We start from the raw sequence: 17225 nt of genomic DNA on the forward strand, positions 1-17225 counted from the left end.
AAGATGCACAGCATCCTGCTGGTGACAGGCCAGGAGGTAAAAGCACTAGTGCCTGCAGGTTCCGCAATGGCCCTGTTCAGAAATGCTGCAGCAAAATGTCGTAGCGTGAAGTGCCACTGCTGTTGCTCGGGATTCTGGCCACTTCCTTTCCTTTCCCCATGCCCACCCCCCTTGTCTCATCGCCCCCACCCCCAAAAGTTGGCCAGCCTTCTTTGCCCACTGGGCATCTGGGTTTTTTTGGGTGTGTGTGTGGGGGCATTCCCTCTACATTCTTCCGCCCCAAAATCCCACCACCACCACCAAGCACGGCTGGGACAATTTTTGGCTACATAAAAAACAGCAGATATGGACAGCTGTTATTTCTGTGGGTAGATAAGAACGATGACTTGCCAGGAACGTACAGAGTGTAAGAGGACACAGGTCCCCTGCCCCACGGCAGAGGGAGATAGAGGCCGGGGGTGGGGGAAGAGAATTTGCAAGTACTCCATTGCACATATTTAGACTTTGGGTTGCAGTTCTCTGCACACTTACTTGAGAGGAAGCCTTATGGGATGCTAAGGGACATCACTTGTGAGTCAGCCTGCGTTGGATCGCCTGGCTAGTTAGACTTTGGTCGTTATTACTTATCCTTCTGTGTACAGCCAGCACCCAGATATTTCTTGTAATTTAGTCAACAACTCAGCCCATTAACTGCTGCCTTAACAGCTGCTTGCTCAAAAGTCTTTCTGGCGGAGGTCATCCCCCACCGCCCAGCTCTTGAACCTCCTTGTTCCCCTGACAAGATGGTACTTTTCGGGGGTCCTGAACCCTGCCCACCTCTCCTTTCTTCCAGGTGAACATGTCGACCGTTACCATGCAGGCGGGATCCATCCTGAACAACTTGATGATGAGAGCGCACCAGCTGGTGGCTCACCTGCATTCTCTCCAGGTGGACAGGCAGGAGTTTGTCTGCTTGAAGTTCCTCATCCTTTTCAGCCTTGGTAAGTGCCGAGGGGCGTGGGGGGGGGCAGCGGGGGACCTGGGAAGAGCAAAGAGGGGCTGACATGGGGAGCCCCTTTCCCCCCTGAGATCTCAACAGCAAGAGGTGATTGGAGGAGACTTGCTTTGCTTCTTGTGGGTTCGTGTGTCTGGCGGATGGGGCTGGAAGCCCCCTTGGTCTTTGCTTTCTCCCTACTGCCAGAAGGACGTTTTAAGAGCATGGCTGCTGGATCAGGCCCCTCGAGTCCGGCCTCTTCCTCTCACAGGGCCCAGGCAAGCAGGACTTAAGCAATGAGGGGCCCACCGCTGACCTCTTGCGGCCTCCAGCAGCTGGTAAACTGGAACATTGCTGGACAGGCCTTTCCAAAAACATGGATGTCGGCGCGGTCTCCTTGAGCGTGTTGTTGAGAGCTGAGGACATGAAGCAGTTACTGTTCATCTGTGTTTGTGTCCCAAAGAATTCAGGGACAGCCTCGAATGTGGTCAGCCATTGGAGATTACAGCCCTGCCAGAGGAACTGTGCACAACTTCTGACCTTGGCAGGGAAATGTGGGAGTGCCGTCTGCAAAGGAGTCAGCTTTGTCTTGACTGGTACCTGCCTCTGATCCCTGCCCCCCAAAGACCCCCTTCTTTCTGCTCAGAAGTTGATTTGCACCAGTTCAGGCAGCCTTGTCTCCTCCCCTCCTGCGCATGGCAGTGGAGCAGGGCCGTCTGTGTGGGTGTGAGCGACACTTCCGCCCCCTCCACAACCTCTCCTACAAATGGTTGCACCAGCAGTGGTTGAGGGTGGTATAGGCCTGCAAGGTTGCGCACCAGCCCTGGGGCGGCAGGGGTCAAGCAGTGACCGTTTCTGCACTGCGAAGTTAGTGCTGAAGTCTCAGGCTGTTGGTCTGTCCGGCCCAGTGTTGCCTACACTGACCAGCAGCAGCTGCTGCTCTTTGGGGGTCTCAGGCTTGCGGTTTTATCCCAGCCTCTACCCATAGAATGCCATTTGGCAGCTGAACCCAGCGACTGAAATGCAGAGCTTCTGCCTGTTCTGTGGAAGTGCTCAACGCTGCAGCCCTCTGAGGGAAATGACACCAGCAGCAGCATCCTTCCTGGACGTCTGCCAAAGCTGTAGTCCAGGCTCCTTTGAGAAAAAAGGCTAAGAAAAGTTTCCTCCTTCCGGCAAATGCTGTGTTTGCCAGTTTCATGCCTAAAACCCGCCCGGGATTCTGTACCTGAATTGTGCAACCTGAATGCAAATCAAGCCTCTTTATTTTGCATAAATCGAGGCTGGATGAGACCAGTGGCAGCCTCCTGGTTTCCACATTGTCCAGCCAAGTGCCCTGGTGGAAAAACCACAGCCAGGGCTTAGAATCATAGAATCCTAGAGTTGGAAGAGACCACAAGGGCCATCGAGTCCAACCCCCTGCCAAGCAGGAAACACCATCAGAGCACTCCTGACATATGTGCTTGAGCACATCAACACTCTTCCCTCCTGCCAGAGCTATAGCCAGGTGATCTTGTGCCCCGGCAGAACCGTCCAGATTGTGCCCCCTAGCCACAGACAAGTTAGCTCTTCTTTCCACCTCTCCTCCACCCACCCATTCAATTCACCCTCTATTCTTACGAGGCAATAATCAATATTTATATTTATGGACATATTTTAAGCTGATTTTGCCCCCCCCCCCATTGCTTGCACGCCTGGCGGGGGCCCACCTCACGACCCCCTAGCTATGGACCTGCCTCCCCTCAGCCAGTTATGACCCAGCCGCAGAGTGGCCCAGCTGTGAAACCGTTTCATGCTACATTCTGTACAGCATCCCTCTAGGGACACTTCCTGCAGTGGTCAAGAGACCGGGGTATGGAAGTCAGAACCGCCAGCTAAAGGTTTTTTTGTTTTTTTAAAAAAATAATTTGTATTCATTTTCCAAACAATTTTATACAGTCAACACATTATTTAACACTCATTCTTCAGTTTTTGACTTCCCTCAGTTTCTCTGTCAATCTTTCGTAAAATTTCTATTTGTTAACGCATTTCTAAACATAATATCGCCTTTTAGAACTCCTTTTCCTCTTACTCTCTTTTTTGCACTATTTCTTACTATCTCACAGAGTCTCTTCAAAACCAACAAGCGTTGTCTGTGCATCACATATGTTTTTCAGATATTCTGTAAATCTCCCCCAGTCCTCGACAAACGTTTGGTCTTTCTGATATCGAATCTTCCCAGTCAATTTATCCAATTCTGCATATTCAGTCAATTTCCTTCGCCATTCTTCCACTGTTGGAATTTCTTCCTGCTTCCATCTTTGGGCCAGAAGTATCCTTGCAGCAGTCACTGCGTATTTAAACAGTTTACAGTCTCTCTTATTAATTTCGTTTCCTACCATTCCTAATAGGAAGGCCTCTGGTTTTGTCACAAATGTATATTTTAACATCTTTTTCAATTCATTGTATATCATTTCCCAGAAGCCTTTCACCCTTTTACACTCCCACCACATATGATAGAAAGTACCTTCTTTTTCATTACATTTCCAACACTTATTGCATGTTTTGTACATTTTAGCCAGTTTAACTGGCGTTATATACCATCTGTAAACCATTTTCATTACATTTTCTTTCAACGCAGTACATGCCGTAAATTTTAACCTTTCATTCCATAATTTCATCCAGTCGTCATGTTGTATATTATAACCAAAATCTCTTGCCCAATGTATCATTACTGATTTTACCTCTTCATGTTTTGTATGCCACTCCAGCAACATTTTATACATTTTGGACAGATTTTTATACTCATTATTCAATACCTCCGCTTGAAATTTTGATTCTTTACCTTCATACCCACACATTTTACAATCTTTTTTAAACATTTCATTAATCTGATAATAATGTAACCAGTCATAAACAGATTCTTTCACCTCTTCATAAGTTTTCATTTTCCATTTCCCCCCCCTCTCTTATTACCAATTCTCCATATGTTATCCAGCTCCCCCTCATATTGATTTTTTTCACGCTCATCACTTCTAATGGCGAAATCCAGTGGGGGAGTCTAGGTTCCAACAAATTTTGGTACTCTCCCACACCTCTATCAATGATCTTCGAAAGATGTGGTTTTCTAAACCTTTGTGAATTTTTTTCTTTTCATACCATAGATATGCATGCCAACCAAATCTGTTATCAAATCCTTCTGAATCTAACAGCTCTCCATTCTCTAATTTAATCCATTCCTTTATCCAACAGAGGCCTGACGCTTCGTAATATAATTTCAAGTCTGGCAGGGCGAAGCCACCTCTTTCTTTCGCATCTGTTAATAACTTAAACTGAATCCTTGGCTTCTTGCCCTGCCAGATATATCTTGAAATTATTTTTTGCTATTCTTTAAAAATTGATGCCCCCTTGATTATCGGCAATGATTGGAAAAGGAATAACATCTTTGGCAGCACATTCATTTTTATCGTAGATATTCTTCCCCAAAAGGACAGTTTCAGTCTTCCCCACACCTCCAAATCCCTTTTTATTTGCTTCCACACAGGTACATAGTTGTTTTGAAACAAATTAATGTTCTTGGGGGTTAACCATATTCCTAAATACTTCACTTTGTTCACCACTTCTATCTCTGTCCTTTGTTGTATTTCCTCAATTAATTATTGATTCATGTTTTTAGCAATAATTTTTGTCTTTTTTTTTTGTTGAGATAGAATCCTGCGACTCGACCAAATTGCTCTATTTCTTCTAAGATTCTTTTGACACTTTCCACTGGTTCTTCTACCGTCATTACCAGGTCATCCGCGAATGCTTTAACTTTGTATTCATTTTTCCCTATAGACACCCCTTTTATATCTTCATTTTTTCTTAATGATTTTAACAAAACTTCCAGCACCATAATGAATAATAATGGCGACAATGGGCATCCCTGCCTTGTACCCTTGGTTATTTTAATGTCCTCTGTAGTATAGTTGTTTACTATCAGCTTCGCTTTCTGTTCTGTATATATGCCTTTATCCCATTATAAAATTCCTTACCCACTTCCATATACTCTAAAAATTTTAACATAAAGTTCCATGATATATTGTCAAAAGCCTTTTCAGCATCCACAAAGATTAAGATAGCTTGTTTTTCATTCCTGGCATTCAGATATTCCAATATATTTCGCCAGCTAAAGGTTGCAACTTGAGCAAGAATGGAAATTAAGAACTGGTCTAGACACACGCAGCTCTTCTAGCTCCTTGATCTTGAACTCAAAGCACAAGCTCCATAAACAGGCAAGGAACGTTGCAGGTATGGCTGCTTCGGATTTAACACACTCAAAAGATTCTAAATACCACCAATTCCCTCCCTTGTCGCTTAGCCACATGGTGCAAAGCGACAGGAATCCCCATTCCCCAAAAGAGCAAGGTTTCAAGCTCCGGAACTGAGCAAAGGCAGCAAACAGAGTTCTCTCCACACAACTGGAAGGCAGAGGCACTCTGCTTCTGGCGGTGGAAGTGGAGCAAAACCATTGTGACTAGCAGCCTTTGATAGCCCCCCCCCTCCTCCACGAATCTGTCCAATTCTCTTCTAAAGCCATCTAAGTTGGTGGTCATCCTGGGGGAGAGAGATCCATGGTTTAATCATGCACTGTGTGAGGAAGGGCTTCCTTTCCTCCTTCCAGGAGAATTCTGGGTCAAATGATCTTCTTCAGAGCATATAAGACAAGCTCTGCCGTTGGGTCAGGCCAGAGGGGGCCCATCGAGTCCAGAACCCTGGCCTCACAGATGCCCCAATGGGCAGCCCATAGCCAGGACCTGAGTGCCAGCACACTCTGGCCTCCTGTGGGTTTTCAGCAACTGGTGTTTCTCTTTGGCTTCGCGGCAAAGGACCCCCCCCCCGCCTCCATGATGCCTTCCCTTCCCTTTTTGCGCATTGCGTTAAAACTTCCAGCTGCTGGCGTGGAAGCTTTTCTCCTTCCCCGAAGAAAACCAGGAACAAAAGGTTGCCCTCTGCCCATGCCCCGTGCCCAACTTCCCTCTCTGAGCGTGGTGCCGATTATGCTGCAAGCCGTGTGCCCTCGGCTGTACGGGAGCTGCCACCTCCTCGCTTATATGTGCCGGCTGCATTTGCCCTGAAGAAAAGAATGTCTTCTCTCTCTCTCTCTCTCTCTCTCCAGCTCACAATCTGCACTTGGCATCTGTGTGTATGTGTGTGTTTGTGTGTGTATATGTGTGTGCATGCACAAACACAGGCGTGCGAGAGCGGGGAGGAAAGGGCGCCATTTGAGTCTAAATAGATTTTTCTCCTGAGCAGGTAAAAGAGGTTTAATTAAAATTAGGGCTTCTCTGAACAGCAATATTTATGAGGGACGGCACAGGTTAGCTTTGTTCTCCAGAAGGGCTTAATAGAAGCTTAATGGATTGACCCCCCCCCCCTCCACACGCGCCCGCCTGACTTCCATTCTCCAGCCAGCCACTTGAGGGGATGCGGAGCAAGAGCGGCTTTTATGCGCCTGCATTCCCTTAAGCGATTGCAATTTATCAGAAGCCTCCAGCAGACAAAAGCGGCGCTGAATGCAAAGAACTCTTGAGGGCATAGAAATTGTCCCGGCAGCTCCGCCTGTGTGTGGGGCGGCTTTTGTCGCAGGACGGAGTCTTTGCAGCCGCTCTCTCAATGGAGCGCGTCGATGTTATTTGGACAACATTCTTTATGCCTTGCAGGAATGAAAAGATTATTCAAATATTCAATTAAACCGTGAATAGGGTTTCTTCTGCAAACCAGGTGAGTTGATCAAGACGAACCCTCTATTGTTGCTCCACCTCAAAGTGTGTGTGTGGGGTGGGGGTGGGGGTGGGGTGGTAGGGAAGAGAAGGCTTCAGCAGCGTAACTTCTAGGGTGTGCGAGTGTGAGGGCCTCCCCCGCTTCCTCCTGGAAACGAAAACCACGATAATGTTATGCAGATGAAGAGATTCCATAATTGCATGCCTGATTATCCCAGCAGTGACTCAGAAATGAAAGGGGGCAGCCAGCACCTCAGGTGCTAAGCACAAGGCCCAGGTCAGGGGAACGTGGAAAGAGCCCCGAGGAAGGATGGGGCCCGTGGCCCTCCCAGCCCTGCAGTCTGTTCTCCCAGTGGCCAGTGAGATGCCCATTATGGGAAGCCCACAAGCAGCGGCCAAGCGCCAGAGAGTGCCCTCTCCCCTCCTGCTGTTTCCACCTGTGGGTCCCCAGATGTGGTTAGACTACCACTCCCATCATCCCTGAGCTCTGGCCTTGCTAGCTAGGGGTGATGGGAGTTGTAGTTCAACAGCATCTGGGGACCTACAGGTTGAGAAAGGCTGATACAGTGGTTCTCCACCTGTGGTTGCCCAGATGTCGTTGGACTACAACTCCCATCATCCCTGAGCTCTGGCCTTGCTAGCTAGGGGTGATGGGAGTTGTAGTTCAACAACATCTGGGGACCCACAGACTGAGAAAGGCTGATACCAGTATTGAAAAGCATTTGCAGAGGACAGCCATCGTGGGTGGTAGCCATCCACATCGGTGGCCAATCCTCTTGGAAAGCCGTCCACATCGGTGGCCAACCCTGCCTCCTGCAGGAGGGAGTTCCATAGTTTTACTCTGCTCTGTGTGAAGAAGCATTTCCTTTGATTTGTCCTGAGCCTTCCAACTTTCAGCTTCATTGGCCACCCCCGAGATTTAGTATGAGGAGAGAGGAAGAAAAGTCCGCTTTCTCTGTGCCACGTGTAATTCTATGAGCATCTATGCTGCTGCCTCTTTCGCACTTTCCCTCTACGCAAAAAAGTCCCAAATGATGCAGCCTTTCTTCACAGGGGGGTCCGTGCATCCCCAGTGAACTTTGGGCTTCCAAATTTCAGTGGCGCCCTGTGCAGCGCCAAAATCCGGGCCCCCCAACCTATTGCCTTCCGTTTCATATTGTTGCACCCCCCCATGGTGCCCTCTCAGCTCAGTGCCCAGTGCAGACAAACTGGTTGCGCTCCCCTAAATCCACCTCGTCCTTTGGGTTGCCCTTTTCTAAACTTTTCCCAATTGCGCACCAGAAGTGTCGCACCACAGATTTGTCTAATGCCATTGTGATACTGGCACTCCACCTTCTGGGAAGGCCTTGTTGGCCTTTAGTTGGGCTGGATCCAGAACTTTTCACGGCTCAGAGAAGCAAGTCCTGTGTGCTTTTATAGGAATGGGAGCCATGCAGGCCTCTAACTGCCACCAGCCCTGGCCAGCCTGGTCAGGGACTACGGCAGCTGTGTGTCCAGCAATGTGTGGAGGGCACCAGGCCACCCAGAACTGCTTTACAGAGGACACAAGGGCAGGTCGCTGCCCCAAGGAGCCTACAGCCTAAAATTCTACCCAGGTGGGATGCAGCAGGAAGCAATATGTTGTTGTTGTTGTTGTTTTCAGTTACAGGTGGTTAGGCTCGGTTGTATCCCCTGAGAACTGTGTGCAAGCCTTAGGGTGAGGTATTTAAACCAGCCCTTTCTTCAGAAGCAAGAGGACTGAAATCTCACTGCTGTTTTTAAGGGAAATGCCATAGTTTTGCAGGATAGCACCTGCCGTAGTTTCACCTGCAGGAGGTCCCAGATTCAGGGCTTGGAATGTGCTTTGCCTGAGGCTCTGGAGCTCTGCTGTCCTTCAGTGCCAGCAAACTCCGGTTTCATTTGAGTTCTCTCGTTTTGAGAGAGGGAGAATAACTTCCCTCTTTCTTCTGTGCCTTCCATGGTTTTATATACTTAAATGCCACGCTGCGTCTTACTCACCTTTTCTCCAAATCAAAAAGTCCCCAGAGCTGCAACCTCCATCTATGGCTCCACCCTCACCTTGGTCATTCTGACGGCCCTTTCCCAAACCTTTAATGCCCCCCCCCCCCCCGAAATGGGGAAAGTGCTTATAAAGACGTACATACAAATAACACACAACCCAAACAGATTTATTTCTTTAAAAAGATCAGCGGCCACAAGCGCAGCTAAAGTGGTTATATCCACTGATTTGATACATGAAGACACCTGCACTTAAGTTATTTCGGGAAAAACCCCTTATATCAACTTATATGCCAAATGATCTTACGCCTTCACAACAGTCAGGTTTGGATGGTCTTTCAGAATTAAGGGCAGAATCTTAATGTTTAAGGGTATCAGAAGACAGTGTCCAGAGGTCCAACATTTTTGAAATGATGACCGTTTTTTTCATGGTTTCAGCCAAACCTTCAGTGGAGGAGCTACAACTCCCATTTCCTCAGACAAACAGCGTCGGAATATTCCTTTTGGTAGATTTATAAATCTCTTCATAGGTTTCTTCATCCATTTCTATTGTTGTCATGGTCTCCTCAACATCACCCCAAATCATATTTAAGTGCTGGTCACAAGCATGTAATCTGCCTCAAAGTTTTCGGTAATTTCTCATTTTTACATTAATCCGTTCATCAAGACCGAGCCTGATGAGATCCAAGGCTCTTCTACGGTATTTGTGGTTTGTTGCTGGTCCACCACCATTTTTTCAAAGCCCCTTCAATTCCCTTTTGGAGGGGAGGCCAGAATTCTGTGGTTCTAGGCTGAGTGTTGGGAGTGAGAGGGAGGGAGGAGAGGTTTTGGTGGCACCCCCAGAGCGCCCGCGGTGCCTTCCCGGCCAGCCTTGAAAAGGCCCTGCCTCATCTCCCCCTTGTGAGATGGCGAGAACAGGTGGCTGCCCAGCATTGAGCTGGAGGCCCCTCCCACTGCTGTTGCTTGGCCCCTGTGGCCACGCTCAGCGGATGAAGTCCGGCCCAAGGAAGGACGCTTGCACTGGCAGCTTTTGCAGAGTTTTCAAGAGCAGTGTGCATAGAGCAGGCACATTTTCAGACAGGTGCGCAGCTTAAGAGGGATATGCTTATCGCTGCACCTTCACACCTGTCTCTCGCATCCTCCTACCCCTTGTTCTTTGGCTGAGCTGCTTAGGGCACCTTGGATCACGGTTTCCATGTCAGCTGAGCCCTGCTGTCACCTGGGAAGGCCAAACAGATTAAGCCCCAATCCCTCCAGCCGGTGTTTAGAGAGGAACACAACAGAGCGGCTTTGAAGTGAAGGTTTGTTTAGGGAACATCATAATGCAAGAAGAAGAACTGATTGTCCGATACAGTTTGTTTACCTCGCATAGCCTTTACCAGCGTGATGCTCATCTGCAAAATATAAGGCTGGCGAGGTCATTCCTTGTTCATCCAGGCAGATGAAGCTTATGAAGGTAGGAAGAGCCATTAGCTGGATCAGGCCAATGTGCTATCTAGTCCTGTTCTCACAGTGGCTGACTAGATGCTTGTGGGAAACCAGCAAGCAGGATCCTTGCACAAGAGCAGGTCTCCTCTCCTGTGTTTTCCTGCATCTGGTATTCAGAAGCCTCGCTGCCTCTTGACCACGGAGGCAAAGCACAGTAATTGTGGCTCATCTCCTGCTCCTCCATGGGTTTGTCCAAACCTCCATCAAGGCTCTCCAAATTGGTGGCCATCATTGCCTCCTATTGGGATGCTGGTGGCGCTGTGGGTTAAACCACATAGCCTAGGACTTGCCGATCAGAAGGTCGGCGGTTCGAATCCCCGCGACAGGGTGAGCTCCCGTTGCTCGGTCCCTGCTGCTGCCAACCTAGCAGTTCGAGAACACGTCAAAGTGCAAGTAGATCAATAGTTACCACTCTGGCGGGAAGGTAAACGGCGTTTCCGTGCGCTGCTCTGGTTCGCCAGAAGCGGCTTAGTCCTGCTGGCCACATGACCCAGAAGCTGTATGCCGGCTCCCTTGGCAAGTAAAGCGAGATGAGCGCCGCAGCCCCAGAGTTGTCCGCGACTGGACCTAACGGTCAGGGGTCCCTTTACCCTTACCATTATTGCCTCCTGTGGGAGGGTGTTCCATAGTTTAATGTTGTGCTACATGAAGAACTACTTCTTTTTCTCTGTCCTAATCTCAACATTTAGCTTCGTTGGACGCCCACGAGTTCTGGTGTTGTCAGGCGAGAGGGAGGGGGGAAAACCTCTCCTTTCTCCACACCACATGCAATTGCATATGCTTCCGTCTCACATCAAGTCGCCTTTTCTCTTTCCCCCTGTGAATCTCTCCATCAACCTCAGCCGTTTTGCAGATATCAGCCGATGGCTTCTGCGAGCTTTGCAAGCGACACCTTCCATGCCTGTGCGCCCAGGAGGAAGCCCCTCTGTTCAAGAGAGGTTACCCCACTCAATGCGTGTCCCCCCTTATTTCCCCTCCCCTCCCCCCCGCTGCAGATGTGAAATACTTGGAGAATTCGAGTGTGGTGAAGGAAGCCCAGGAGAAGGCTCACGCAGCCCTGATGCAGTACACCGTCTGCAACTACCCGCACGCCACAGAGAAGTTCCGCCAGCTTCTGATGCACCTGTCTGACATCCGGGCCCTGAGCATGCAAGCGGAGGAGTACCTGTACCACAAGCACCTGAGCGGGGACGTGCCCTGCAACAACCTCCTGATTGAGATGCTCCACGCCAAGCGGAGTTGAGAGCGCCCGGAAAGGCTCTCCGTGCCCCCTTCGTCTGGGGAAGAGACTCATGGCAGCAGAGGGGCAAGGGTGGTGGCAGGGAGGATTGGGGGTGGGGGGGTTGTCAGGTGGCAGGGAGGAAGGGTGAGTGTCTCGTCGCCCCCTCCCCACAGGCGACCTCTCCCAGTTTCCTACAAAGCCCAACCCTTGCCTGCATTTTGGTGTGATTCCTCCCGAGTCCCGGGCTCTCGCTCTCTAAAAGCCATGGGGCTCAGCTGTGTGGGGACTGCCCTTGGGGGCCATTTAGGGGACACTTTGGGTGGGAGTTTGCTTTCCTAACTGGGCGGAAGTCTTCTCCCAGGGTGTGTGAGAGTGGAGTCATCTGCCCAAGCTCTCCACCTCTTCTCCAGGCATGGTCCTCTAGCTAGGTGGCTGGGAAAAGAGAGAAAAAGGCCCAGCACCCATTGGAAGGCCCCTGCACCTCACCTCACCTGTCCCTCTGCAGGTAGTGGCCTTGTTGGCCACAAGGATGATTTCTGTGGCCCATGGGCCACCATGAGAGCGAGTTTGTTGTGCCTCAGATACACTGAAGCCCCTCTTCCCCTTGGGGCTTCATTTTGGGAGACCTTTCTCGGAGGCCTTGCAGCTATGAGTTGAGCAAGTCAGGTGCTCCTTTTATTTTCATTTTGTTATCTGTTTATTGCATTCATATATCTATATATCTATATATATATTCTTCCCCCTCCCTGAGCCTCTACTCCGTGCTGGGAGGATACGATAGCCAATGTTTGTTTCCTGAATGTATTTTTTGCCGTTGTACCTTTGGAGCAGGTGCTCAGATCGTCTTTCTGTGTGCTTCGTGGGGTGGGGTCTTCCTTCGTCCACCTCTGAACACAACCACTACTTTGGCTGGACAAATAGACCCGGCTAGAAGCACAGCTTGCCCAGCCCACAACCTAGGCAGCTCTTACCACCCCGAGTGGTTTGATGGAGACCCAGAAACACGCACCCCTCTCACAGGCCTTCCCCATCTCCTTCTGAGGAGCATCACACCAGGGTGTGACCCACAGACACCAGTGTTCTTGTGGGGCTTGGGACAAGAGGCTGCATTCCTGTACAGTGGTACTTCTGGTTACGTACTTAATTCGTTCCGGAGGTCCTTTCTTAACCTGAAACGGCTCTTAACTTGAGGTACCATGTTAGCTAATGGGGCCTCCTGCTGCCACTGCACTGCCATTGCACAGTTTATGTTCTCATCCTGAAGCAAAGTTCTTAACCCGAGGTACTATTTCTGGGTTAGCGGAGCCTGTAACCCGAAGCGCCTGTAACCCGAGGTACCACTGTATTGTAATATCTTTCTGAGTGTTTTTGTAAGCGAGGCTCTGCAGCCCTCGCCAATCCTATGCCCCAACTATTGGGACTTCAGGACAGTTGCATCTTATGTGCATTTAATCTGGTGTGATTTCAACCATACGCGGTTGAAGGTCGGCTGATTGAAATTTCAATATTTAAATCCAGGCAAGGATCTTAAAACCTCTTTTTGTGCCATGTCTGCTTGGGCTCACCTGGCAGGCAATGTCCTTTCACACTCTCTGCTTCGGTTGGGGAGCTCTGGTTTCCATCTAGATGAAACTACTGATTGGGGTCATCTGGTCTTGTTGGTCTTCCAGAGGGCCTGCTGTGGTTAGGTACGAGCCCTCTTGGAACATAGCTTGAACCCCCCAAGGACATTAGAACTGTAAAGTTGGAAGGGTCATCTAGTCCAGCCCCCTGCAAGGCAGGGGATCTCAACTACATCATCCATGACAGGTGGCCACCCAACCTCTGCTTAAATACCTCCAAGGAAAAAAGAGTCCAGCATCTCTCATAGAAGTCTGCTCCACTGTCAGGAATTTCTTCTTGATATTGAGCTGGAATCTCCTTTCTTTTAACTTGAATCCATTGGTTTGGGTCCTAACCTTTGGAGCTGGAGGAAACAAACTTGCTCTATCCTCCATGTGACAGCCCTGGAGTTATTTGAAGATGGTGAGCCATCTCCTCTCAGTCTCCTCTTTTCCAGGCTAAACATACCCAGCTCCAACAACCTCGCCTCATAAGGCTTGGTTTTCAGACCCTGGGTCGTCTTGGTCACCATCCTCTGCACATCTTCCAACTTGTCAACATCCTTCCTAAACTGTGGAGCCCAGAACAGGACGCAGTATTCCCAGTGTGGTCTGACCAAGGCAGAATAGAGAGGGACTATGACTTCCCTTGATCTGGACACTAGACTTCTGATAACTCAGCCTAGAATAGCTTTGGTTTTTTTGCTTCTGCATCACACCGTTGACTCATGATAAACTTGTGGTCTACTAAGACCCATATATCCTTTCCCCATGTATTACTTAGCCCCCCTCTTATATTTGTATAGCTGTTTCTTCCTACCTAAGTGTAGAAGCATATATTTGTCCCTATTGAAATTCATTTTGTTAGTTTTGTTAGTTCTTTGATATGTTAAAGTCATCTTGAATCCTGAGTCTGCAGCATTAGCTATCCCTCCCCACCTGCAGATTCCTTAATCCAAGTCATTTATAAAGACGTTGAACAAAAACAGGACAGACCCCTGTGGAACACCACGTGTCACTTTGTTCCAGCATGGCAAGGAACCATTAGTGAGCTCTCTTTGGGTTTAGTGGGTCAACCAGCTACAGATCTACAGCCCACGTTTACCAGCTTATCTGCAAGACTATCATGGGAGACTTTGTCAAAAGCCTTACTGAAATGAAGATATATTATGTCCACAGCATTCCCTGGATCCACCAATGCTGTAACTCCATCAAAAAAGAAATTAGATTCGTCTGGCATGACTTGTTTTTGAGAAACTCATGCTGGGTCTTAGAAATCACAGCATCCTTTTCTAAGTGCTCATAGTTTGACTGTTGAATTATCTGTTCTAGGACCTTTCCTGGTATCAATGTCAAGCTCACTGGTCAGTGGTTACATGGGTCTTCCTTCTTCCCCTTTTTGAAGATGGGGACACTTCCAGTCTGTAGGGACCTCACCTGTTCTCCAAGAATTCTCAAAGATCATAGACAGAGACTCTGAGATCACATCTGCAAGCTCCTTTGGTACCCTTGGGTGCAGCTCATCAGGCCCTGGAGATCTGGATTCATTTGAAGTAGCCAGGTGTTCCCTTACCATCTCTTTTCCTATCTTGGGCTGCAGCATCTTCCATACATCATGGATTCAGTTAGCACCAGGTTGGGCATCGCTTTCCTTGTGGGTGAAGACAGAGGCAGAGTAGGTGTTGAATAGTTCCGCCTTCTCTCTTGTCATCCAATAGCATTTCCCTGTCTTTGGATTTGATACCCCTCTGTATCACTCCCCTTCAGGAGTCTCAAAGTGGCTCACATTCTCCTTTCCCTTCCTCCCCCACAACAAACACTCTGTGAGGTGAGTGGGGCTGAGAGACTTCAGAGAAGTGTGACTCGCCCAAGGTCACCCAGCAGCTGCAGGTGGAGGAGCGGGGAATCGAACCCGGTTCACCAGATTACGAGACTACCGCTCTTAACCACTACACCATACTGGCTCTCCATGCAGAGCACCTTCCACTTGCTTGTTCTTCCTCTTGCTTTGAAAACAGTAATAAAATGTCAGGAATGACTCAGTTGTTTTATAGCAGAGGTTGCACCAGATGAAGGCAGGGCTTCCGTGTTTGTTTTCTCCTTGCTCCCCTTTTCTCAGTGAAAGCACTCAGGCCCGCCCACCCTTGCCCTGTGACCGAGTGGAGCTCCTCTCTGATCTGGGTTTGGTGGCGCCCCATCAGAGCCAAGCCACAGCTCTGTGGAGGAGCAGCTGTCAGGCTGTTGTGTGCCTTCCCACCAGACCTTTGCAGAGCCTTTGATGAAGAAGCCTTCAGACGCTTTGACAATGCTGCTGCGATCGCTTCATTTCCCCCCCTGTGGGTTTTGATTACACCGCTGCATTTTTCTGCTCCACATATAATGTTTGGACTACTTTTGTGTGTCTCTTCTGGTTTGAAAGAGTTGGAGAAGACAGTTTGGAAGTGCCAAGCTCTGCCTGTATTATGTTTTTTTTCCCTTATGAAATAAAAAGTGCTCTTAAGTGTCTCCCTTCTCAACATTTTACTCAGAAGGTCCTTCTGAGCATTGGTTAGTGCTGAACTATCTTACCAAATAAGACATTCCAATAAATTTTTCAATTCACTTATAGCTCTGTGTGTGCGTGTTTTCTTTTCCTCCCCTCCTAAAAAAAAAGTCCGCATCTTTGGTTGGGTACCATTCAGGGTGGTGGAGAAAGGGTGGAGAAAGGCACTCTGTACCTGCTCAGAGACTCTGCTCCATTTATCACCACATTACAGGTTCAGGGCTGAGTCCTGCCACGAGAGCATGATATGGGTGGTCAACACCTTGGGTGCAAGAAGTTTCCACCAGCAGGGCCAGATCCCTGTCCCTTCACATTTCTCTCCCTCTCTGAAGGACATCTTTTGGCAGCAGGTGGTAGGCAGGCTATTTACAGGCCTCCCGTGGCTGAAGCTGTTTGAATCGTGTCCTCACAAGTGAGCCTGGGAATAGCAGCAGTTTTGGGGGAGTTTGCTCAGACATGTACCACTTGAGGCAATTCTTATGCACGCAGAGTTGGCCGGCTCTGTACGGAAAGGCAGGCACACACACACACACACACACACACACACACACACCACCCTCCCCATAATCCTCAGCTAAAGACTCATTAGTCTCCTGCACTAATTGGCTTCAGTGGGCAAATGCTGGCCTTCTGCAATGGCATTTGCCTGGGCACCACAATTAAAATATGAGCCACCATTTTTTCAATGCAAGGACTGGGAAGCGGCTGGACAGGCAGGAGAAGCAGAACGCTCTTCCCACAGATGATGGACGGCAAATGTTTCTGGGGGAAGAGGCTGACTCTGATAAGGCACCTGGCTTGAGTCCATCTGGGATGTGTGTGTGGGGGGGTCCCACATTCCTCCCAGAAGGAAGTCTGGGACAAAATCTGCGCTGGGAGTTTGGTGGGGGCAGGAAAGAGGCAAGCCTCTCTGCAGCCAAAAAGGAGGTGGTTGATACGAAGGCAGAGCAGCAGAAATAGGCGGTTGGGTCTGGTGCTGTGGCCACAGATGCTCCCACTCTGCCTCGTCCCCCATGAAGGTTTCTGTGTTGAAACTGGAGCTGGACAGGAATCTTGTGGCTTAGCCCTGCTCATACGATGTTGGACTCCCAGCTCCCATCAGCCAACAGGAAGCAGGGACGGGAATTGGGAGTCCAGGGCTGGCGAACCAGTGGATGTTCCCGGCTTCCAAATCTCACCACCCATCTCTTTCTGTGTTCGTTAAGAAATCAATCTTTTAGTGCAGTCACACCCCCTTGGGAACTCAGTGGCACTTGGCGACAGGCAAACACCTCCCCAGAATCCTTTTTGGTATCTGCCAGAAAAACCTTTCTCATTCAGACAAACCCAACCGATGTGCAGTGTGCTTACATGTGCTTTAAACTGTTTTTGCTAGTTTTATTGATAGTTTTAAGTTTATAATTGATATTCTCCCCCCCCAATGTTGTAAACAGTTGCTTTTAACATTTTTTGGCCTGTGCTTTTATTGTTTCATTATTTTTGTAAACCTCTTTGAGAGGTTTCTCCCCCTTTTTTCAAATCAATCAGTATAAACATTTAAACCAACACCTGACCAGCGAAGATGGTGTTTTAAGGCTGAGGGTCCCCCTCTACTGTTCTAAACAAGCAGCCTCTCAAAATCCTCTGCCCGCATTTGTGAGCAAAGATGTGTGACCCCTAGGGG

At 48.9% G+C, this 17225-nt stretch overlaps 1 protein-coding gene across 1 annotated transcript in view; it reads left to right on the forward strand.

Annotated features, from left to right (window-relative positions):
• The window catches only part of NR5A1 (nuclear receptor subfamily 5 group A member 1), a 48482-nt gene extending 34184 nt beyond the window's left edge, over window positions 1–14298 (forward strand). The window contains exons 5-7 of the mRNA XM_083424398.1: window positions 4–36; window positions 833–980; window positions 11193–14298. Coding sequence (XP_083280524.1) covers window positions 4–36; window positions 833–980; window positions 11193–11440 — 429 coding nt within the window. The 3' untranslated portion in view covers window positions 11441–14298. The remainder of the gene's footprint in view (window positions 1–3; window positions 37–832; window positions 981–11192) is intronic.
• Window positions 14299–17225: the final 2927 nt, after the last annotated feature.

The sequence above is a fragment of the Podarcis tiliguerta genome (assembly GCF_965153285.1).
Source record: "Podarcis tiliguerta genome assembly, chromosome: Z".
Lineage (NCBI taxonomy): Eukaryota > Metazoa > Chordata > Lepidosauria > Squamata > Lacertidae > Podarcis > Podarcis tiliguerta.